The 21330-nt window shown below is 55.1% G+C and overlaps 10 protein-coding genes across 10 annotated transcripts; 3 read left to right on the top strand and 7 right to left on the bottom strand.

The window, feature by feature from the left end:
• Positions 1–308: 308 nt before the first annotated feature.
• Positions 309–2212, bottom strand: JCM15063_002458 (choline-phosphate cytidylyltransferase; the record flags this gene model as incomplete). Its single annotated transcript, XM_076677558.1, has 6 exons — positions 309–436; positions 516–575; positions 667–963; positions 1037–1151; positions 1250–1939; positions 2105–2212. 6 exons carry the CDS (start codon positions 2210–2212, stop codon positions 309–311), a joined length of 1398 nt encoding a protein of 465 aa, XP_076535256.1.
• Positions 2213–2565: 353 nt separating this feature from the next.
• Positions 2566–3561, bottom strand: TFA2 (transcription factor TFIIE subunit TFA2; the record flags this gene model as incomplete). Its single annotated transcript, XM_076677557.1, has 4 exons — positions 2566–2732; positions 2794–2862; positions 2937–3186; positions 3331–3561. The coding sequence occupies 4 exons, from the start codon at positions 3559–3561 to the stop codon at positions 2566–2568; spliced, it is 717 nt and encodes a 238-aa protein (XP_076535255.1).
• Positions 3562–3683: 122 nt separating this feature from the next.
• JCM15063_002456 (NADH dehydrogenase [ubiquinone] 1 alpha subcomplex subunit 6) lies at positions 3684–4491 on the top strand (the record flags this gene model as incomplete). The annotated part of the gene is made up of 6 exons (XM_076677556.1): positions 3684–3789; positions 3910–4058; positions 4120–4145; positions 4213–4243; positions 4336–4342; positions 4418–4491. 6 exons carry the CDS (start codon positions 3684–3686, stop codon positions 4489–4491), a joined length of 393 nt encoding a protein of 130 aa, XP_076535254.1.
• Positions 4492–4780: 289 nt separating this feature from the next.
• JCM15063_002455 (type II 3-dehydroquinate dehydratase) lies at positions 4781–5931 on the top strand (the record flags this gene model as incomplete). The annotated part of the gene is made up of 7 exons (XM_076677555.1): positions 4781–4801; positions 4944–5074; positions 5208–5305; positions 5392–5408; positions 5494–5533; positions 5617–5792; positions 5875–5931. The coding sequence occupies 7 exons, from the start codon at positions 4781–4783 to the stop codon at positions 5929–5931; spliced, it is 540 nt and encodes a 179-aa protein (XP_076535253.1).
• Positions 5932–6111: 180 nt separating this feature from the next.
• TFB4 (TFIIH/NER complex subunit TFB4) lies at positions 6112–7642 on the bottom strand (the record flags this gene model as incomplete). Its single annotated transcript, XM_076677554.1, has 7 exons — positions 6112–6319; positions 6401–6437; positions 6523–6811; positions 6878–7062; positions 7131–7332; positions 7392–7544; positions 7604–7642. 7 exons carry the CDS (start codon positions 7640–7642, stop codon positions 6112–6114), a joined length of 1113 nt encoding a protein of 370 aa, XP_076535252.1.
• Positions 7643–7725: 83 nt separating this feature from the next.
• JCM15063_002453 (uncharacterized protein) lies at positions 7726–9464 on the top strand (the record flags this gene model as incomplete). The annotated part of the gene is made up of 3 exons (XM_076677553.1): positions 7726–7909; positions 7974–8505; positions 8609–9464. 3 exons carry the CDS (start codon positions 7726–7728, stop codon positions 9462–9464), a joined length of 1572 nt encoding a protein of 523 aa, XP_076535251.1.
• A 395-nt stretch (positions 9465–9859) lies between these two features.
• JCM15063_002452 (zinc finger Ran-binding domain-containing protein) lies at positions 9860–11782 on the bottom strand (the record flags this gene model as incomplete). The annotated part of the gene is made up of 2 exons (XM_076677552.1): positions 9860–10618; positions 10691–11782. The coding sequence occupies 2 exons, from the start codon at positions 11780–11782 to the stop codon at positions 9860–9862; spliced, it is 1851 nt and encodes a 616-aa protein (XP_076535250.1).
• Positions 11783–12436: 654 nt separating this feature from the next.
• JCM15063_002451 (uncharacterized protein) lies at positions 12437–14263 on the bottom strand (the record flags this gene model as incomplete). The annotated part of the gene is made up of 2 exons (XM_076677551.1): positions 12437–13340; positions 13407–14263. The coding sequence occupies 2 exons, from the start codon at positions 14261–14263 to the stop codon at positions 12437–12439; spliced, it is 1761 nt and encodes a 586-aa protein (XP_076535249.1).
• A 541-nt stretch (positions 14264–14804) lies between these two features.
• JCM15063_002450 (uncharacterized protein) lies at positions 14805–18406 on the bottom strand (the record flags this gene model as incomplete). The annotated part of the gene is made up of 7 exons (XM_076677550.1): positions 14805–16339; positions 16408–16834; positions 16912–17004; positions 17072–17158; positions 17282–17455; positions 17529–17705; positions 17774–18406. The coding sequence occupies 7 exons, from the start codon at positions 18404–18406 to the stop codon at positions 14805–14807; spliced, it is 3126 nt and encodes a 1041-aa protein (XP_076535248.1).
• Positions 18407–19731: 1325 nt separating this feature from the next.
• On the bottom strand, positions 19732–21027 carry JCM15063_002449 (uncharacterized protein; the record flags this gene model as incomplete). The annotated part of the gene is made up of 6 exons (XM_076677549.1): positions 19732–19908; positions 19988–20115; positions 20181–20373; positions 20439–20491; positions 20555–20933; positions 20995–21027. 6 exons carry the CDS (start codon positions 21025–21027, stop codon positions 19732–19734), a joined length of 963 nt encoding a protein of 320 aa, XP_076535247.1.
• Positions 21028–21330: the final 303 nt, after the last annotated feature.

Raw genomic sequence — 21330 nt, 5'->3', positions numbered from 1 at the left:
ACACGGGGCCCCCACATTCGCGGCGGCACACTCGGCACTCCGTGTCAGCCCATGCGGTCAACGATAATCTCTCTCTTTGTGGCAAGAACTACTCTTTGTTGCAAAACTGATTAGATGTAGAAGTACTCCGATCCTACTAGAACTACATTGTACGCACTACCGACCACTGAAAAGAGAAGGAAAAAGAAAAGACAACGAGCCAAGATCGGTTCCAAGAAGGCGAGAGAGATCACCTCGAGGGAGGAGGAAAACGAAAGGAGAGCGTGACCAAAAGGAGGAGTGGCCAAGTGGGTCATATGACCGCGGGATCATTCCTTCTTTAGACTCGTTGCGCCGTATCCTGTTCCAGCTTCACTTCCTTGTCGTGAGCACAGTTCGGGATGTCCGATCTTGCGCAGCTTGCCATCGTAATCTCCCTCGCGGTAACCCTCGACAACTGCGAGCGTACGATTCCGTTCTTAGTGATCTCGCACTAGAGTTGCGATGAGGATCCGTCAAAAAGAGAGCGTGCTTACTGCGCTGCAACAATTCAGACGTCGACACTCCGTTGGTGCGTTTTGTTGGTAGGAACGCGCCTGTTGAAGCGAGATCAGAATAACACGAAATCCGACGGTCAAGACAAACTTCGACTCGAGCAGCAAGCGTGGAAGAAGATCATCGACGTACCAATCGATTTCGCATAGGCGTAGACATCCTGACTACCCGCCGAGACGTACGGTTCCTCGTCATGCGCGACGTAATCGATCTGCCATTTGTCGATAAAGTCTTGATCGACCGTCCACGGTGCGTCCTCGACCACCTCGTCAACCCAGCGTAAGTGTCGCAACGACTCGTACCGTTCCTCCGAGTGCATGACCGGTTGAGCTTTGTGTTCCCGAACCAGCGAGGACGAACAGCATCCGACGAGCAGGTGGACTGAAGGGAATGCGAGCTTGCACTGTCGTAGTTGCAACATGTGACCATCTGTCGAATAGCGTCTGAATGAGTCTTCCGACAGAGGAGATCGACGTTGCGCGCAGAGAGAGACGCGACTGACAATGCAAGAGATCGTAAACACCATCGGCGTAGATCCTGACCGGTCTGCCCACTGGCGGAGGGTTGATCTTGTACGCCCTACCAGCCTGACCTGCGATTGCGCTACGAATATGTTCCTGTGTCCGATTCTCTCGCAGTTAGTTTCGTCCAGGAAAGGTTTCGTTTTCGAAACGAAACCGGATAAGGACGATCCGCAAATGTTTTTCCCCCTTACCTGAATCTCTTCTGCGCTCAAGTTGCTCAAGAATCCTTTCGGAGCTGCAGCCCACAACACTTCGTCTTCCGCGTCTCGTTTCCTCTCGATCGCATCTCCTGACTGTTCGACATCTTCGACAGGTTCTCCTTCCGTTTCGTTCTCTCCTGCCGATGACGACGAAGACGACGAGGCACTCGATTGTTTGATCGCCGAAGTCTGCAATGCGGATGGCGGCAAATGCACTGGCGCTCTGGCGACATGAGGTTGTTGCGCGTTCAACCTCGCACCAAGAGATGCTGAAGGCGTTGGTGCAGACGAAATGTCGCCATCGTCTGTTCCAACAGGTCTCGCGTGAGCACAGTAGAAGCTCGTCGAGCGCGAGGCAAAGAAGGGAGTCGACGCACGACCCGAGATGGATCCTCCTTCCGACATTTCCTCCCCTTCGATCGCACTGCCAGCTGCCCCAGCTCCCCCAGTTGATCCTGCACCTGCGAGTACTTTCGAGAGTCGAGAGGGTACAGCGCCCGGTGTGGATGAACCGACTGTTGGGTTCGACAAACCGATCTGTCCTACTCCACGCGCGACGGGATCGATCTCGAGAGAACGTGCATGAGGGTAAGAGCTCGAAGTCGTCGGGATCGAGTCGGTTTCGCCTTCACTCTGTCCCGAAGTGGTAGTCTCATCATTCGATTCGGCTGACGCTTCCCTCTGAGTTCCAAAGATCCCACGTGCACCAGCAAAGCCAAGTCAGCATTCGAGTAGGCAACCAAACATGTAGTGTCACAATCAACGTGGTGTTGCCCGCCTTCCCTCGTTCGAAAAGGAAAGGGAGCTGGGCAAGTGACCCGAGACGAGTCGCGCGAGACTACGTACCGATGATTCGCCTTCTCCTTCCGGTTGAGCCTGTCGGCGACTCGATAACCGACGTCGGTGCGGTCCTGCGTTTGTACTCGAACTCGCCGTCGTAGCGTGAGTATTCATCGCTGCGAGTTCCGACCGAGAGAGAGAGTGGGCGAGTGAAAGCGATCATCGCTGCCGTCGTTCCGAAAGCCGACTGCGCCTGCCGCCAAGCACATTTCCTCCGATCGCTTTTTTTTTTCTCTCGCTCTACTGATCGACGTGCGGTAATGTTGCAAGCCACATGATTACACAGACACATATCTCGAAAGGGGGAGTAGGAAAAGGAACGAATTTTGCCTTTGCGAGTGTGGGAATTACCCTTGACAAGAGCTACAGAAGGGGGACTAGATCAACCAGAAGGGGGGGTATACCAGAAGAGAAAGACATAGTATGTACAGAAGGATATAGCAGAGGGACTAGGATGCAGAAAGAGGTCACCGTCCTTGAGGGACGAAATCTTTCGAGAGATCGACCTCTTTGAGATGCGTATTGGTAATCTTGAACCGGCGGTTCGAACTGCCGAGTCCCTTTTTGCCTTTCGCACCTTTCTTGCCCTTGACGACAGGGTTCGGAGGCGGCAACGAAGACGAGGTGAGACCAGCTGGTGTATCATCAAAAGGTGAGCTGTGTTCAAAGCTTTCGTGGAATAGCAACGCTCTTACCGGTTTGCAGTTCGGTCGTCAAGTCATCACCCTGTGGGGTCTTGAGCGAGTGCCAAAGGTCTCGGAATTCTGGGCGGTGTCGATGATCAGCCCGAGTCTCAAACGGGCAAGAAGCACATGACCTGACGACGAGAGCAACTCACCCTTGTCGAGAGGTTCCTTCTCGTTGCCAATGTCGTCGAGAAAGACACACTTCATCTGACCTTTGCCCTGAGCTTCACCCTTGCCATCCGTGCGCGTGACGAGCACTCGCCCTTCACGTTCGAGCTCCTCGATCGCTTGGGTCACTCCCGGCCATGACTCGCGCAAAGGTTTGACCGCGAGACCCCCTTGAGGCGAATATCTTCGCAGGAGCGACAAGAGGTCCGATTTGGATCCAAGCAGGAAATCGGGCTGCACGGGAAGCAAACACAATCCTCGGCGAGGAAGGTAAGCTTTGATTCATTTCTTGTGATTGCAACAGGTCGGAGGCTCGAACTACGACACAGCAAGAGCACGCCACCCGCGGACGGGGAGAGGGGACAAGCGAGCACTTGCCTTGTACTGAAACAACTCGGTACGCGGATCGTAGCGAACTCGGTCGTGCTGTTTCAAAGCCTCGACGAGATCGTAATTGTTGAACAGTGATTCGATCCCGGACGTGATGGCGAGGTCCTCCAACCGGATCGGGCGGTTCAGCTGTTTGAGGAAGTTGACCGCGAGCACGAGCTGCGTCTGCCAGTGCCGTCCGACTCCGGTCAGGGATGGGCCAATGACCGAGTCCGCCATGTCTCGAGTCGTTCCGGTTTGAGCGAGAGTCGCGGGTGGGTGTGTCGAGTTCGAAGATTCACGTCTCATTGAGCGGATCGCTCGCGTCTCTCCTCGGACTCTCTCGAACCTCACTCTCAATCATGACGACAATCCCGGCACGTTTGGCTCGATTGACGACCTCGTCCGGCTCGTGGCCGGTCGCGCAGGCTCGATCCCGCTCGCTGTACCGCCAGTGGTACCGATCAGGTGCGCCGACTCTCCCCTCTCTCATCCATTGTCTCGCGGATCCAGGCCTGGTCATGACGATGCACCTGATCTATAATCGCTGTCTATTGACTCGCTTGAACGCACTCGCGAATATCGCAGCTCCCGAGATTGTGCAACTCTACGCGTTGAACATCCCGGCGTACACGATCCGTGCCAAAGTGCGCGAGCTGTTTGAGAAGAACTCGAACGTGTCGGACCCGGAAGCAGTCGACGTCCTCCTGCTGAAAGGATACCAAGACTTCCAAGAGGTAAGCGGTGCTCTCATCCAAGTCTCTCTCTCTCGTCGCTCACACCCTGTCCACCGCGCAGACGATCAACTGCTGGAAAATGGAATCGTGAGTCTCTTTTCGGAATCGTGCGTCAAGTCCCTTCCATGCTGAATCTTTGTATTTACCCTGGCAGTCACGTCTTGCGAATGTTTGCCGATGAAGAGGTAAGTGGTGCCTACTCGCCCCGAATCTTTGCGCTCACAGTATCTGACCTCGCTTTGTCGCGCCCATTGCGCACTTTTGGTGCAACCTTCAGCTCCCAGGTACGTTTTCTCAAAAGTCTTGTTATCCCGACTTGTCATGCAAGAAGCCAACGCGCGTTGTTTGACTGTACCCAGCTCGACCCAACACCTTCCTCGAATCGTTCTACCTCTCGCGGGACGATGCGAAAGAGGTCATTCCCACCGCCTGATTCTTCTTCACCCCGTATTCTCTTTTTCTTTGTCTGTCTCCTTGAAAATGTTTCCAACCATTTGCGTTCCTTGGTCTTGTATTCAACACGCAAAAGAGGGACGTTGTATTGCATCCCTGACGCCGGGAACGAGAGAAGTGAAAAGCCGCGGTCCAATAGAAATCTCTCAAGGCTGCGCGACCGGCCGGCGCTCAACTTTCTTCCCTGGCTCACTTGCGTATTGACCGACTTGATCCGCTTTGCGCTTGTCTCCTCATCGCGTCGTACCTCCTGCCCCAGTGTACTTACCATGCCTACTGAATTCACCACGGTCAGTCGAATGCACCGCTCTGTAACTCGTTCCCGATTGAACGCAAACGTCCAACTCCACCCCCACTTGGTCGACCCTCACCCTCTCAAACCTCGATCCTGATCATTTTCCAATCCCATGGACTCTTTTACTTTGTTGGCAGCTCGAATCAGGAGTGACAAGGATCACGAAGGTGGATCCTCAAGAAGCGCTCGAGACCGTTCGAAACCCAAACAAGTACTTGTTGTTGTCGGGAGTGAATCACAACTTGTTTGGCAAACGTGATTCCACTCAGTTGAGTCTTCCATTTCCTCTATTTTAAATCTCCAGCGAGAACTCGTTTTCCAGGAAAAAGGGGGATGGGGGAACCGAGGACAGAGCGAAATTCCCGAAAGGTGATCCTGACTTGTCGTTTTGTTGCTTTTAGGTACGGTACAACGACACTCGCCGAGATTGAGGAGAGAATCACGAAATTTGGAAAGTCGCTCGGAGTCGAGATTGTTTGCGCTCAAACCAACTATGAAGGTAAAGAAAGAATCATGTTCAAATTCACCGTCCTGTGAATCCATTTGAAAGGATCTCTAACGTTTTCTTTTCCTTTTGGCTACCAGGTGAAATGTGTGAACTCGTGAGCTCCTGCCTATTGCTGAACAGTACATCCCAGAACCCGAACATGGAAAAACCCAACTTTTTTTCTTTTTTCCGCCCCTCAGATCCATTACTCTCGATGTCTTGGGGGTGTCATCATGAACCGTCTGTTCTCTCTCCCTCTCTCTTTGTTTTCACTAGAGAGACAACTCGTTTTTCCTAACCGAATCTTTTCGTGTGTTTTCCAGCTGGAGCATGGGCACATTACAGTTACGCTCTGCACGACGCGATCGATGCATGTGACAGTCCCGTCGTCGAAGTCCACATTTCCAACATTCACGCGAGGGAAGAGTTTCGACACAAGAGTGTCACGGCACCGAAATGTGCTGGAATGATCAGTGGGTGTGGAATCTTGGGCTACGAGGTATGAGAGAGAACCCTTTCTCCCATTTTCCTTTTTTGTGCTTGTGCAGATATTGACAAAAAGATGATTTTTGCTGAAACAGTTGGGATTGAGGTGCGCGATCGAGAGACAAGCCGAGAAACAAGCTGCCAAGAAATGAGAAGAGAAAACCAGCCCAACTTTTTTCTTGTTCTCTTAACAAGCAGGAAAAGGGGTGACTGTAATGTGTGCAATGTTTTCGTAACAACAAGACAGAGAGAGAGAGGAACAAATGCAGGTACAACCAGAAAGAAACAAATGCGGGATCTCATGACATTCATCCTCGAGAAGGTGCGACTGATCAAGCTGGAGGATGGGGAGGAGGTGGAGTCGCGATCAGGGTTGTATCCTGACCTGATGATGCATCTCCACCTATTTTTCGTTTCTTGGTCGATTCGGGAGCGGTGGCAGAGGCGTTTGAAGGAGGACGAGAGACTTTGGGTTTCGGTTTCGGTTTCGGTTTCGCTCCGAACCCTAACCGTTTGAGCGTCGACATGGGGAATTTCGTCCTGCAAGACGACAGGAATCATAGTCGTCAATGTTCCTTGTCGGAAAAAAGCAAAGAAAAAGAGGAGTCTCGTGAAACTGACCGACAGGTAGTACATACTGGCAGAGGTGAACAAAAAACTGACGACAAGACAGCGAAGAAAGACAAATTCGTCAGAACTCGAGAGAAATAGGGTAACGAGAGCGAGAAGAAGAAAAACTCAACTCGATAGACAAACGGAACACACGTATCCAAGGTCGACGATCTTGCGATGACAGAAGCACGCTGCTCTCAAATCGACCTGATCCTGTCGAGCGCGATGCCAGTGTTTCGTCGCGACGGGTCCACTCAAAAAGTTCGAGACGAGGTACTGCAACAAGGCTCGACTGTGTCGCGTCTGTGCGGTAGGAAGCGACGGCAATTTGTAGTAGGTGCCGCTCGTGAGGTGCGTCGCTTGTTGCAGGAACGTCGAATCATGGGACCCGATCATTTTGAGGCAATCGATCGAGATGCCCTGTGCACCACGACCACGGGAGTTGAGAGCTGAACGACGCGAGAGGCAGACAAGAGAACTACTGACGGATTTCTGAGCGGTAAAGATGCAGTTCATGATGGGTACGTACTGAGAAGGTTCGTCGGGCGTGACACTCAGGATCAAGATGCGAGGCTGGACCCGACCCGACTGCGCAGGTTGTGCAGCTGCGTTTGCGGCATTTGAAGGCGTTGTCGACGTGATTGCAGACGAGAGGGACAGACGATTGATGTCTGACAGGAGCGACAAGGTGGGGTCAGTCTTGAGATGCAAGTTGTCGAAACGGGAGGCGAGCGCGTACGACAGAGCGCCATCGAGAGCGCGCCGACGAGGTTGACGCCGCGCGGGGTCGAATCGTCGGTCGTTGGGCTCGAGTCGTTCACGAGTTGCTTGACCTGGGAGACGACGGCGCGGTCGACGATGCGGAACGACTGGTACATGTTGAAGTCGTCATCTCGGTCGAGCGACGATTGGGGTGGTGGGGGTAGGTGTGACGAGTACAACTGGCGGCTGTACACTCTGTCAGCGTGATGGAACTGTACGACAGGGAGAGGGAGGAAACAAGATACGCGAGATGTGGGGTCGCGGCAAACAGGGCGATCTCGTTCTCGTGGCGGAGGGCGAGATGGCTGTTGGCAAAGACGAGGATGTGGTCGAGTGCGTGGTCGAGCTGGAGTGAGGTCGAGGTGGCCCAGATGGCCGGATTGAGGTCGACCTGCGTTGCAACCTCGTTCAGCTATGCCATGCCGAGTCTCAACAGGCAAGCTAACGCACAATTAGACACAGCAAATCGCCCGTGACCGTGCTCGTCATTGTGGTGCGAAATGCAAGGAGGACGGGGGTCGAGATCAAGTTGAACAAGATGTTCCACTAAACCTCGCCTTCAATGATTCCGCATGTCATACAGGCCGATCTCTGCATTCCAACCTCGCCCACCGAGCCCTCCTGATGCCCCGGACTCGCGCACGAGAGCTGCGCGTCGACCTACGCTTGCGAGTGCACCGCCTCTGCCTCACACTCGAACGTCATCCACCTCGTCCACTGCAGCCGCACCTCGAGACGGAGCATCCGCCTACAGACGTACGCTGATCGTATCGTGCTTCTCGATTCTCGCGCGACCCTTGCCTAACCCTTGCCCGAATAGCGCTCAACGCATTCCTTCCATCGGTTCCAGCCCGCGACGATGCGCACAGACGCACCGAACCTAGAAAGAGGCGGGGCGATGAAACCAGTCTCGCTCGCTCACCTCGCACTCGTCCCATCGACCCCATTGAAGACCGAGAGCGCCCAACTCGCCGTGCACCCCACTTGGTCTCGGTAGCCGACCCTCCTGGCTCAGCAGTAGACCTCAAACCCCTCACCACGCTCCATCGAGCCGCACCTCGACCTCGCACTCCTGTCCCTCGTGAACGACCTGCGAACGATTCTGCCTCACTATCCTCCATCTCTTCCAAGTTGCTGCGATCCCTCAACTCTGAACCCGCTTCCAGCTCTTCGCCCTCTGATCAGTCCGTACGCGACGCAAAAGCTCTCGCTTCGATCCTCGCCCGAGCGCCTCGACCACGCGATTCAGACCACGATGAGCGACGAGAGGATTCTCTGACTCTACACGATGAAGAGTTTTCCTTCTCGTCCCCCGAGAAATCCCGTACGACCAAGAGCCGCAGCTATCTACCGTAAGTTCTCCAAGCTTGGCGGCTCTCTGTCTTTTTAATTTGTTTCCTTCTTGCTCCGTTTCAACTCATACGAGCGTTTTTTGTTCCTTCCCTGCTGGTCCAGTTCTGGAATCGCAGCTCGGGCACACTCGATCTTGACTGCCAACAAGACCGATCACGCCTTGTGGCACCACGACTTGTCGAGACGACTCGAATCATACCGACGAACCGATGATCCTGCTCGATCTCATTCGAATCGGATCGAGCTTGAAGAACTCGAATGTTGGTTGGAACCTGAACTCAAACTGAGAGTATTACAGACGTTTAGAGAGACGGAAGATGACACGACAGAATTAGGACCCCAAGCTGCTGTGATCGAACCCAACTTGATCACCTCTCGGAGAAGACGACAATCACGAAAAACTCTCCTGACTCAATGTCAACTCGTACTACCCAACTCCGACCAGAACGATTCAAATTCGTCGAATCGACAAGATTTGATCGATCCGAGTTTGATCGGTCTCGTCTTGTTTTCGTTACATGATGCTACAAACCCGACGACTACGAACCCTATCTATCCCGTACCTGTCTCTTCTGATCAAAGCCTTTCAGCCAATCGAAATCCGACCTTGGTTTTCCCGAGAACAAGTCGAGACCTCGATACGATTCAAACTGGAACTCAAGTCTGGGTCTTTTCTTCTTCTTCTTCTTCAACCATCTCGACTCGTTCAAAGACCACGACAAAGGCAACAGAACGAGGAGGAGGAGGAGATACAGGAGAGTACGGGAGAGGGATCTATCAAGTCGAGTTGAACGAACTTGGATCGACGTGGAAGATCCAAGATCAGCGAGATTTGCAAGCTACGCGAACTCGAGGCCTTGAACGAACCGATCGAGAAGGTTTCGTACAGGGACACGAGCAGAGGAAGGAGATGATCAAGAAGGGATTGGTAGTGACCAAGTTTGTACTGGTCATCTGAACAAGGACTTGAGCCGCAGGATCCAGACTGGAGAGAAAACGGTTTCAGGACATCCTTTCAGGGCCTCAGAAATCGCCTCCATCTCCGGTTGACTATCCTTTCCCCCAAGCGCGAGAAACGATCAATAACGAGCATAGTTGCAAAAACGATGAAGAATGAATGCAGAGGCTGAGAGACAAGGAATGTACACAATGGAAAGAATCGGAGACGAGGAGGAATACAAATCTGGTCAAGATGCTGAAAAGTTGGCTTGATTTGCTACTTTAGAAGAAGGAGGAAAAGTGTCCGTGACGAGAGAACAGGAGAAGGTCCACCAGGAGAAAAAAAAGAGTTTGTTCCGCCTTTTCCGCATCGATGGGATCACTAAAGAGAGTTGCAGAAATGGATACTGGAGATCAGAGCTCGGCTCCGACAAAAAACGATGATCCGGTTGAACGAGGAGCGAGATCATCGCGAGGGTACAAAGAGTCACGTCGAGCAGTGGCGAGGTACGCGAGAGGTTGCGATCCGAGACCGGACGACGAACGGTTCGCTCCTGCTCCAGAACGGACTGGAGAGGCGAGGCTTTCGTGTGACGACGAGGAACCGGCGTAAGTCGAAGCCGGAACGAGGTTCAGAGGTTCGATTCGAGGGTGTGCCTTGTACGTCGTCGAGGGAGCTAGACCTTGTTGTTGCTGTTGTTGCTGCTGCATGCGAGCAGATCGACGCAGGGCGAGATCCCCCGCACTCGGAGGCGAAAGGTTCGACATGTAGCCGCGGGGCTCGAGCTCGGTGTAATGCTGTCGGTGATACGGGGAAGGTGACATGTTTCCCTGTAAGTAGCGCGTCGGAGAAGGAGGAGTTTGGATCACAAACGTCGAGCGAGTCGGAGATGCCGAGTGAGGAACCGGACCGAGAGGAGGCGCGAGGAGGTGCCCTTGCGCTGGTCGAGTCTGAGGTTGGAATGGCGCGTAGCTGTGTGCCCTCGACATTCCGACCGATGTTTTGTCAAAGTGACTGCGAGTCGGAGACGGGATCGCAAAAGTCGTTTGGTGTGCAGGCGCAGAGAAAGGAGTAGCGAGATGAGCAGCGCGCTGCGACTGAATCGTAAGAATGTTGCCAATGTCGTTCGCGAATGGGAAGCAGCGCAAGCAGATCTTGCGGCGCCTCCAGTTCTACCATGATCGGTTCTCGAGCGATCAGTTTAAATGTTTGATTAGGGAGAGGCTTAGAACAAGGCAACTTACGACGAATGAGCACGTTCCGCATTTCCAATCCCCTTGCTGGACGACCATCACACCTTGGTTGCCGGTGTTGACGATTGGGGGTTGAGCCGCAGGATTGACGGGTTCAGGGCATAGCTGCTCGAGCGTTGGAACACGGCCATTGTGAAGTTTGGCGATGCGCTCTGTATCGATTGGGCTGAGGGGGTAGACCGGGGAGGACATGCCGTTCAATTGTTGATGGAACGACGCACGGGTCGGGGAAGGAGCGACAGCGAAAGGTGAGCGCGACGGCGAGATACCCTGAGGGACAGGGAGCGAGCGTGATTGCTGCATCAGAGGAGCGCCTTTGAGCGATGAAATCCGGACCGGGGTCGAAGGTGGGGTCATCAGCGACGAGTTCGACGTCGACAGCGATCGTTGCATCGGAAAAGTAGGCAGAGCGCGGTTCGGTTCGGGAGAACGTAGCGAAGCCGATGTCGCGGTCTGCTCCTCCTCGGGACCGGGACGCCTGTCGGTCTCCTTCCAGTCGGGCGAGGGACAGAAGGTGAACGAGTCTGTGTTGGGAGAGAAGGTTGCAAAAGGCGCAAACACTGATGCTCCTGGGATCGGTGACGCCACCTGCGAAATTTTGGCGCCCTGTTCGACTCTGGCAGCGTCTTGAAGGCTGAGTTGGCGGGAGAGAGCATTACTCAACCCTTCGACCCGAGCTGCGTCCGTAGGACTCGCCGTCGCAGAGTTCCAGTCACTGAGACCTAGCCCGTTTTCCCTGTTTGATGCTTCCTCACGGCTTTTGACGGCGGGAAGAAAGTCGCCGAAAGATGGATAGAAGATGTTGGCGATCGGAGAGAGGGAGAGAGTTCCGTCATCCTCGATCCTTGCCGAACTCGCGACGTTGTCGAACAGTTTGCTCAAGTCGACGCCGTTCCGGGTCAAGTCTGTACGAGTGCCACCCGAAACCGACGTATAGGCGTGGAACGATTCAATGTCGCCAGGGGTGGGAGGAACGTCATCGCCGTCGTCGCTCGCTTCGTCACTGCTGCTGTAGCTCAAATTGAATTTGCGCGGCGCATGAGACGGTGGAGTGTGGTACTCTTCGCGTCGCTGTGCTAGCATTCTGAAATGTGACAGACGAAGATTTCGAACGTTCAGAGGTCTGAGGTGTTGGCGAGCGGAATAAGCGAGGACTTCGAAGGCTTGAGCTTGGAAGGATCGAATAAGACGAGCGGCAGGGGATTCAAACGAGAGACGGAAGTTGGCTGCTTGAAGTAACGAGGCGCGGTCAGAAGTAGAGAGCGAAAAGAGTCGACAAGCGCTGATCTGTAAGGCGAAGCGACCCGTGGTGAGAGGAGAGGCAGGAGGTCCAGATTCATTTCCGGGCAGGAATCTCCTGGAGTTCATTCTGCGCTCCTCTCCTAGTCGAAACGCGAAGACTCAGCTTCGCAACGGTGCTGCGCCGGTCACTCAAGTGTCCGTAGTATGCTAAGCGCAGCGCATCGGGGGGTCACGAGCGGCATGCTCTTTCGCGGTTTCTTGAGTCCACGTCGCGACACGTGTCTCTTATCAAAGAACCACATACACACTACCCATGACAATATTACAGTACAAACTAGATGTCTAACGAAAAAGCACATATCATGCAGTGAATGCGATAAACCCGCGGTCTGCTCTGAGTCAGAGAAACCTTTTCCTTCATACGAATACCCTAACCTCGATATCAAAGACACAGACAAATCTCCAGTGATCCGATTGAAGTATCTAGAGAGGTGATCACGCGCGGGCCATAATTTCCGCGTCGCATCGCCACCGTTCGTCACCTTGTTCCCCTGGCACGAGAGCCCACATTCCTCGCTCGCGCAGCAAAGCTTCTTTCTTGCTTCCGGTCGCATAGTTTGCATGTACGACGCAGGGCTTGGTCCCCGGTTCTAAGCCGCCATCGAAGAATCGCATACCGGGTGGGAAGAGGTCGTACGGCAGCGCTTCGGTTCGGATCGGCGTGTGCGCTCGGGGCATGTGCGCGGTTGCTGAATGGGACGAAAGCGTAAATCGTGAGGTGAGAGACGTGACACCGCTCTCTGAGAGGAACGTCGGGTTGGGACTGAAATGCTGAAACTCCTGGGCGATTTGGAGACAACTTTTGCCGCCGTTGCGATCGTCGAGCGCAAGCATGCTCTCGTCGAGAATGTCGATCATGTCATCGAGGTTGCCCGAACCGAGCGCGTCGATCCACTGTCGGTGACTCGGTTGCGGCAGCGTGGGCAAAATCTGTTCGGCGAGGAACATGGCCGGTCCGAGCGCGGTCGCCTGGAACGACGGAGCACGTGCCTTGGTCAGCTCGACGATTTTTGATTCAGGCTCGAACGCGAGTCTCCGACCGAGCGCGAGCGAGCGCAAAAGCATGGCCACGTGACAGATGGCCGTGCTTCTCCAAGCCTGAGCTGCACCGCGTGCTGGCGAGTAATCGTACGGGTCATGCGTGACGGCATGTGCAGGATGCGAGGCGAGCTGGGCGCCTGTATCGGCTGTGCGCGAGTAGAAGAAGCATGCGCAAGGCATCTGCCGACTACCCCACGCATTGACTGTCGTCGGCGCCATGTCGGGTGCAAACACGATCGATGGGTGAGAGCCTCCTGGTCTGTAGTAGTGCGAGATGAAGGCAGTAGGAGAGGAAAGCCTAGATCGCAGCAAGACAGGGTGAGCACAGGAACATTGATCAAGAAACGAGATAGAGTCAACCTACCACACCGCATCGTTATCGACGAGCAAAACCCCTTTGACGCCGACAAATTCGGGCAGCTCGAGTGGCTCCTCATTCTCCCAATCGTGTTGCATGATCTTCTCTCGCCAGTAGCGTTCCTCCTCCTGCTTGTACGCTTTGTCGATCATTTGACTCTCAACAAGTGCACCGACGAGTGTGCTCATGACTGCTGTCCGCTCGAGCATGAGCGACTGATAATGCAGGGTCCCCCATGGTATCAGCTTTGAGGTCAATCGTTCCGATTCGAGGGTCGAGGCGGGTTCAGCTGGGAGGAGGAGGTCGAGCAAACGAAGATTCGTAAAGAGGTCGTCCTGCAACATCTGTTCGACTTCGGTCATGGCCACCTCGGCGTTGTCTCCATCCTGCTCAATGTCGAGCTCTGCCGTACGTTCGACTTTGTCCCAATCGATTCCGCGCAACCACCAAGTTACGATCCCGACTTGGCTCAGCTCCTTGGCGAGACTTTCGTCGCTCGTAATAACGAGCAGCTTGGGGCTGTGCTCGAACGGATCCTCGTACGTGTTTGGGTCGCCATGCTCGTCGTGAGACGGTGTCGCACCCCACTTGGCCCGATGGCGCAAGAAGCAGATCCAGTTGTACAGAAGCGGCTTGAATGCTGGTGTCGCAAGCGTCACGAGGAGCGTGTGTTCTGGAGGTGGTGACAGGTGAGGTAGGATCGGCAATAGCGTCGAGAGCGAGGTGTGGAGGGTAGGTAGACCCGAAGATGCCGCTTCTGGAGGGAACAGCAGGGGGTGGGTTGCATTTGACTGCTTGGACAAGGCAGCTGCAGAGCTCACGAACAGCAGTAGCAAGCTACTTACTATCCGTAGGCCGAGCATCGCATGAGCACGTGGAATAAAGATCACAAGCGCGACGCCGCGCGCGCATGCAATTTTGATCGGAGGTCCGCGGAATGTGTGCAATTCTAGCCATAGTGAACGTCGCAGGTTTAGCCTCGCCTGTCTGCTATATGATCCTCGACATGAACGACAGCCGAATTGCAGAGAAAGTGCATACGCGATCGCGTGCGGGAGGATAGCTCCCGCAAACGGAAAGGAGTACAACAAAGAAAGACACACATCCTATAGACGCGGGACACCGCGATACTGGTAGTGAGACACACAACAGTGCCAAGCTGAATGTACCGACTGAGAAGCTGAGAAAAGGTGGATGCGAACGAGTGAAGTGCGGTGGTGAGGAGGCAGATTCCGTCAGATGCGGCAAGATTCCGATTGCGGCGTCTCCGAAAACGAGCATCGGCGGCGAAGCGTGAACGACACAAGAAGTACGATCCGACGATACAGGTGACTTCAGGGAATGGGTTGCGCGAGAGATTATGTTCGAGAGGAAAGGTTTCGTAAGGGTATAGCGCGAGCATGTCTATTGTCCGATCGAGGCATGAAGAATGAGCTCGTAAGGGATTGCAGCTCCTCGTTCAACCGCCATCGCCTTGGCCGTCTCGAACGCCAGCACGACATCTTCTTGACTGGTGATCTTGATCCTGTCGCCATCTTCGTCCTGGTATTTGAGTTTGAGCGACCCTACGTCGACCTTGGCACGATCGCCACCGCACATGCGGATCTTCTTGAGTACCTTCTCGGCGAGTTCGGTATGCGTGACCGAATCGAGCACAACCACCACGAATGTGTCCTCGCCGAAGAAGACCTTGACTCGCACTGCGACCGCGGCAGGCGCGACAGCGGTGTGATGCGATGAAGACGATGACATGTGGGCGGCCCGCGCGAGGTGGGGTAAGGTCGCAGAAGGAGGCATGCTGGCTGGGTATGTTGTCGAGGGTGAAGTCGATGACGAGTACGGCAAGCCGCCTGACCGCAGGGAAGATGCGGAGGTGCGGTTCGTGCCATTGCTCGAAGCACTGAAACGTTTCTGCTGCATCGATGCCGTGGACGACTGCGACGCGAGAGTGCCTCCAGAGCTCGTTCCGCTGTTCTTGTGCGCCGCTTTGTGTGGCGGAGCAGCGTAGGCCTGCTGCGATTGCCACTCGTTCGGCAGTTGAGGCGAGGAGGCACTGTCCGGAAATCGTCCGTTCGGCAATTGGTAGACATTGGGCGAGCTGGCCGATCGATTGCGAAGCATGGGCGGAGCGCCAGGCGCGACATGCTGTGTCGGATGCGAGGCTTGTCGATGTATGGGAGGTCCGCCTCGTTCGGGCCGCGGTGTGGTCTCGTCGGTCGCCTCGGGCAATTTCGAGTACGCCAGGCCTGGACTCGCGGTGAGCGAACCCCCTTGTGGCGTCCATTCGACCGACTGCTGGTTGCGCAGTTGTCGACTGCTCGCCGAGCTGCGCAGGGACATCATGTCGCTCGCCGAAGAATGTGACGTCCCACGCGGCAGGTTTGGAGCTCCCGCATTTCCCGGCGTTTGATTCCTCCATTGATTGATCACGTTTGAATTCGCATCCTCCGTCTGCGCCCGCGGCCGACTCGACATAGCGCCCCCGTCTCGGTGCTCTGCAGGTAACGACCTCGTGCCCGGTGGCCGACGTGTGCTCGGCGTCGATCTGCCCGACTCGCTGTGCTCATACATGTCCTCATTCTCGTCGTCGAAGCCGTACATGTGCGGCGGATAGGAGGGTTGCGCAGAATTGCTGTGATAATGCGGGTGAGGAGATGTCGTCGCTGAATCGTTCTGGTACGAGTAGGTTGAAGCGGCGGACGAGAGGCTCGGGCCAAACTCGGACATGGGGGTCGGCGGGAATTGTGAAGCAGGGGAGTGGAATCCGCGTTCTGAACGACGTCCAGACATGTGGTGTGCCCGTCGGCGAGCCGGGGCATCCTCGACTGCCTTGTCGATCGCTTTCTGCCACTGTTTGAGCAGTTCCTCAGTGCGGCACTTGATCGTGAACGCTTCTTCGTTCGTATCGCCTCGCCACCGTACTTCGAGCAAGTATTGTCCTATTGACACACCCAGGAGCGATCAGTTACAAGCGAGACGGAGAAGGAGCGCGTTCCAAGAAGCGTACCGCTGCGGTGATGAATCTGAGATGCCCCAGTGATGTTGTTGACAAAGATCCGCCCTTTGAGTTGCAGCTTGTTGACGCGCTGACTCGGCGGACGTTTCAAGATCGAATTGCTCTTCTTGTCCTTCTTGCCGACCGCTCCAACCTCCTTGCAACAGCAGATGATCCGTTCAAACAGGTACACCTGGTATTCGCGCTCGTTGTCGTTCTTGATCACGATGAAGTTCTCCTGCAGCAGCAGATCTCCGAACGAGTTGATGTCGTGTCCTTTCCAATCTTCGACTCTTCGACCGAGCTCTTCGACCGCTTGCAGGTTCTCCTTTCTCCGTTTCTCCTCGTTGACACGATCGGTTACACGCATAATCGATTCGAGTCCAGCTTTCAATTCGTCATAGTAAGGGTTCGTGATCGGCGTGTTCTTGAGAAGAGTCTGGTTTTGGGCCGAGTCGAGAGCGGAGCTGGGTGAGCAATGACAACTGAGCAAGTTGGTGATCACGAAATACTCACAGAGAGCAGCAAGGGATACTTGCATATCCGTTGCACGGGCTTGATCAGTAGCGGAGCAAGCTCAGATACCGGATCGAGTACATGAGATAGTTTCTGTCGTGTACGAAAGGCATAAACATAGATTCTCCCAGCGGAAAGAGCACTGCGATGCGCTACTTACGGAGAGGGCGGCATTCTCAGCGATTGCCAAGTCTTGGGCGGTGGTCAAATTAGCGCAGTACGGCTCGTAGCAAGCAAAGTTCTCTTCCTGCTTACACGAACGGGGAGCACGAACCTCGTCAGTACAGACCGCTTCTCATGCATGTGTACGCGGACGAGAACCCGACTGCATCTAAAGGCACGATTGGTTCGCAGGAAAAACTGCACGAACCGAGAGGAGGAAGAGGTGCCCAAATCGCTGTTGTTCTGGCGCAAGCGACGCGTTCGACTCGACTCCGATCAAGAATCTTCGTTGAAAGTCGGCGAGCTTGTTGAGGTTGATAAATAGCGAGTGAATTTGATCTTGCGTCAGAACATCGTTCATTTGGAGTTGGCGTTGATAGTCCTGCGAAAGACACCCAAAAGTAGTTAGTAAACGTCCTACACTTGTCCGGATTGAGAGTAACGATTCGACATACTTGCAAAACTTCGAGATCTTGCATGTATTTGCGTTCCGAATCGAGGATCTCGCGCACGACCAGCGACCGCTCATCAGAAGGTCCTGCTTGCGGTGGCAGATCAGGCTTCTCGAGTTCCGGTAGCAGCACGCCAAGTGCTTCCAGCTCATCCAGCAACTTGGTCACAGTGTGCACGACCTGTATAAGAAACGCAAGCTTAGCGCGAACAGCGCAGCAAGAAAGTTTCGAGAAGCTTTTCCCCTCACCTTGACTACTCCGTTCGTGTCCTGGTAATACAGCTCGTTGACCGCAAACAGATCGCTCTCGGTCCATCCGAGATCCTGCTTGCACGCCATGATGAAATGCGCTGTTCCGCGTTGGCATGCCTTGAGGTTTCCGAGGGTCGCGGCTGGGTTCACATCGAGTTGATGCGAGTGGCCGAGTTTGTTGAACAGGAAGCACAACGAGGAACCGAGACGCAACACGTTCAGGCACTGTGACACAGGATCCGCTTGCGAACCCAGCGGGTTGCTGTCTTCTGGCCCCCCTCCAAAGTTGCTCGCACCGTTCCAAGCGGTCGAGCCATTCGCTGCATTCACGGCGGCGGCAGGAGACAGCAATTCCTCGTTGTCAAAGAACCGGGCCTTGAAGTCGGGCACGCGCGAGAGGCGGTCGCGCACCGAGAGGCAGTTCTGGTACAGCGAGGACGAAGCCGATGCCTGCTTGTTCAATGCCGAGTTGGTCGCGACGGGCATGTCACCAAAGGTAGACGGGGCACGATCGATCGGTGGTCGTGCAGACGCGGATGGTGCGAGGTGGGACCCGTTCGAGGGCGTCCGCTGGCTCGGACCGACGCCTGGCGTCGGTCGGTTGGAACCATAGGGATGAACAGCGGCCATGCGTCTCGAGTGACGCAGTAGTGATACGCGAGCCTGCACGAGGGAGCGAGGCAGCAAGAAAGCGAATGTGGAGTCCGAGCGAGATCGAGGGGTAAGATGAGGGGGAGGCTAGGGCGTCCGACGTTGGCGCAAACTGGCAGGGCGAGCAGCGCCTGGCGCGCCGGGTCGATACAAAGAGCGTGTGGGTCGCGACGACCAGCGGGATGCTCGCGCCCGGGATGCTGCGCTGCAGTGTCGGGTCGCCTTTGATCGGCGACGAGTCGTTTAGGAAGGAACGGGGGCGAAGGGGCCCTTGATGCTGGTCGCGATCAGCAGGCGTTTGCTGATCTGCTGTTACTGCCTTGCGGTGGCCTGTGCGCGGCAATCGGGAGCGAGTCGAAGTAGGCGAGTGTCTGCGGAACGAGAGCAGCGCCGCCTGACCCGGCCGGGGGGGTTTCAAGTTGCAATCTCGCAGACTAGAACAAAGGCGCTCGCTCTTTCTCGACACTTTTCGCTCTCTCGTATCGCGCAAGCATGTGTGGCCCTGTACAGAAACAAGACGCGCAGCTCATTCCCGGCTCTCGCTACGAGAGGCACCACTAGCTTGCATTTTCGCGTTTGCTGATATCGTTTCGCTGCGTGTCTCTTGCTTCGTATGGTTGAACGACTTGACACAGTGCTGCATGTCGATACTCTGCGTGTTGTGAACAGCGTCCAAGGCCACTCGGCACTGTCGATCCCGCAGTGGCGCCTGCGGCAATCACCCTCGTTTTCGCGTTCCGCGACCGTCGGGCTCATCACCGAACTCTCTTCTTAATGAATTTCGTTTGCAGCGCTCGGGGCGCCACGCAAGGCTTGCTCCAACTCGCTCGCTTTCGATCGCTTGTGATGCGACAATCTGCTTGCTCTTAGGTTTGATGACCAGCTGCGAACTGGGTGGTGCGCTTGCCGGACAATACTGCGAGCCCATCGTTTAGACAAGTTCAAGGAGAAAGAGAGGACGCACTCTCTGCGCAAGCATGTCCAAGTAGCCTGCAACGTCCTGACTCGCTGTTTACTTGTGCCTACACAATCGCAACACAATGGGGTCGCGCTGCCAACGACAGAGTTTCGATGCCAGGTCGATCAGGTCTTTGCGCTCGGATCGCTGTCTGCACCCTTTCCGCTCATAGTGAATGCCGAGGTTGGCTTCACGATTGACGGAGAGCACGCGGCGACCAAGCTCTTTTCCGCCACTTGACTAAGAGACCCTTGAAGCATTCTCAATTCCAGTACAATCTTGATACAGACCAAAAATTCATCGCAGCTCGCAAACACCAGGAGCGTTTTCTTCATCTCTCCGTTCCCTAAGCTCCTGCCGCAGAGACTATATTTTCGAGGGTGGACCCCCCGACTGACGAAGCACCGTCACCAGAAGCCACGACCATGCAGAGACCGTGTGATTTGCCGATGCCGCTGGGAGTGAGAACTGACGTGATGGCGTACATTGAATCCCCTTCTTTGAAGGGCGGGATCATGCCGACCTGGAGAGGTATTCATTCAGGATCGAAACGCGTGAGTAACATCCATCGAGGTTCTTCATTATAGCGTAGAAAGTCTAACCGCAGTCGGGGGCCAGGATGTCACGTCGACGATAGCCGGCGTATCTCCGATCAAGTAGTACACGAGGGGTGGAGTGAGAGTTGCTGATCTGCGAGTCGGGTAGCGCCGCTTGACTAACTGACGCTCGCCTGTTGCTCCGGGTTCCCAAGGCATGAAGGACCACATAGCAATCTGCGAGGCAAGAAGGTCTCACCGATTGCATAGGTGAGCAACTCGTAATCGCACCCTATGAGTGCCATGACGGCACGAAACCCGACGTCGTGCTTATTCCGGCTCGGCACGAGCAGCGATCCGTTCGATTGCAGCGACGACATTGATGCCTGGGTCGCAGTCGTGTGGAGTGACGCCGTGTCGGACATGGGATCGGCATGTTGATAGCCGTGAACCTGCGAGAACACGAAAGGGAGACGTCAGATGAGCGACGCATTCGTATGACGGAGGTCGGGCACACCTTGACAAAGATCCAATGAGCGAGCTCGTGAGCAAGTGTCGCAATGACAAGCACTGATACACCAAACTCTTCCTTAGCAGAGACGTCACGAGGGATCTCCAAGCCGACAAGCTCACTGCTCAGGTTTGCAGTCTCTTCCTTTGCGCCCTCCGCCTTGGCCCTCTCGAGTTCTTGGTGAAGGGGGAACGCCAAGACGATCGTACTCATGAGTATGCTGTCCGGTCCAGCTTTCCACGCATGCTCGATCTGGTCGGGAGTGAGAACCGCTTGGACGAGCGTGATGGTGGGCGGGTTGCGCAACAAGGTCTGCACCTGTCGATCGAGGTTGAGCGTCACAGCTGGATCTCGAGGTTTGAGGTCAGAGCCGGTCAGGGCAGGTAGGAACGCAGCTCGAAGTGAGGGCGCAGAGGGATGCTCGTCCGAAGCGACGAGGTTGAGAAACGAGGTCGCGACCGCTGCGAGAGCTGTCGCTTTGGCCGGCAACTTGCGAAAGTGCTGCGGCGAGCCACAAGGGGTCAGTCATCGCTCCACGTCGGTGTTATGAGAGGCGACAGACCACCAAGTCTCGTGTGACGTTGACCGGAATCATGACCGAGAGAGGTACAAGCAAGGGGGCGGGAGCCTGAGGTTGCAAGCAAAGAAACGGCGAGCGTGTCACGAATGACATCGCAGTGCGACGCGTTTCGAGATGGGGATGTGCATTGTGAATGGGAACAATGTTGAGGGGCCTGAGCACCGCGAGCTGAGGAGCTTCCGCATATTACGAAATTGATCCCAGCTACAACGAGCAGCTTTTCGTCGATTGAAGCAGTGTCACAAGCCTAGACCATGAACCTTCGTACGGAGAGCGCAAAAGAGCGTCCACTTTCAGATGCATTGGTGAAAGCGAGCA

This window comes from Sporobolomyces koalae, assembly GCF_050403365.1.
Source record: "Sporobolomyces koalae JCM15063 DNA, S_koalae_JCM15063T_v1_ctg9, whole genome shotgun sequence".
Lineage (NCBI taxonomy): Eukaryota > Fungi > Basidiomycota > Microbotryomycetes > Sporidiobolales > Sporidiobolaceae > Sporobolomyces > Sporobolomyces koalae.
Note: the sequence above shows the minus strand (reverse complement) of the source record. Positions and strands in the feature narration are given on the sequence as shown.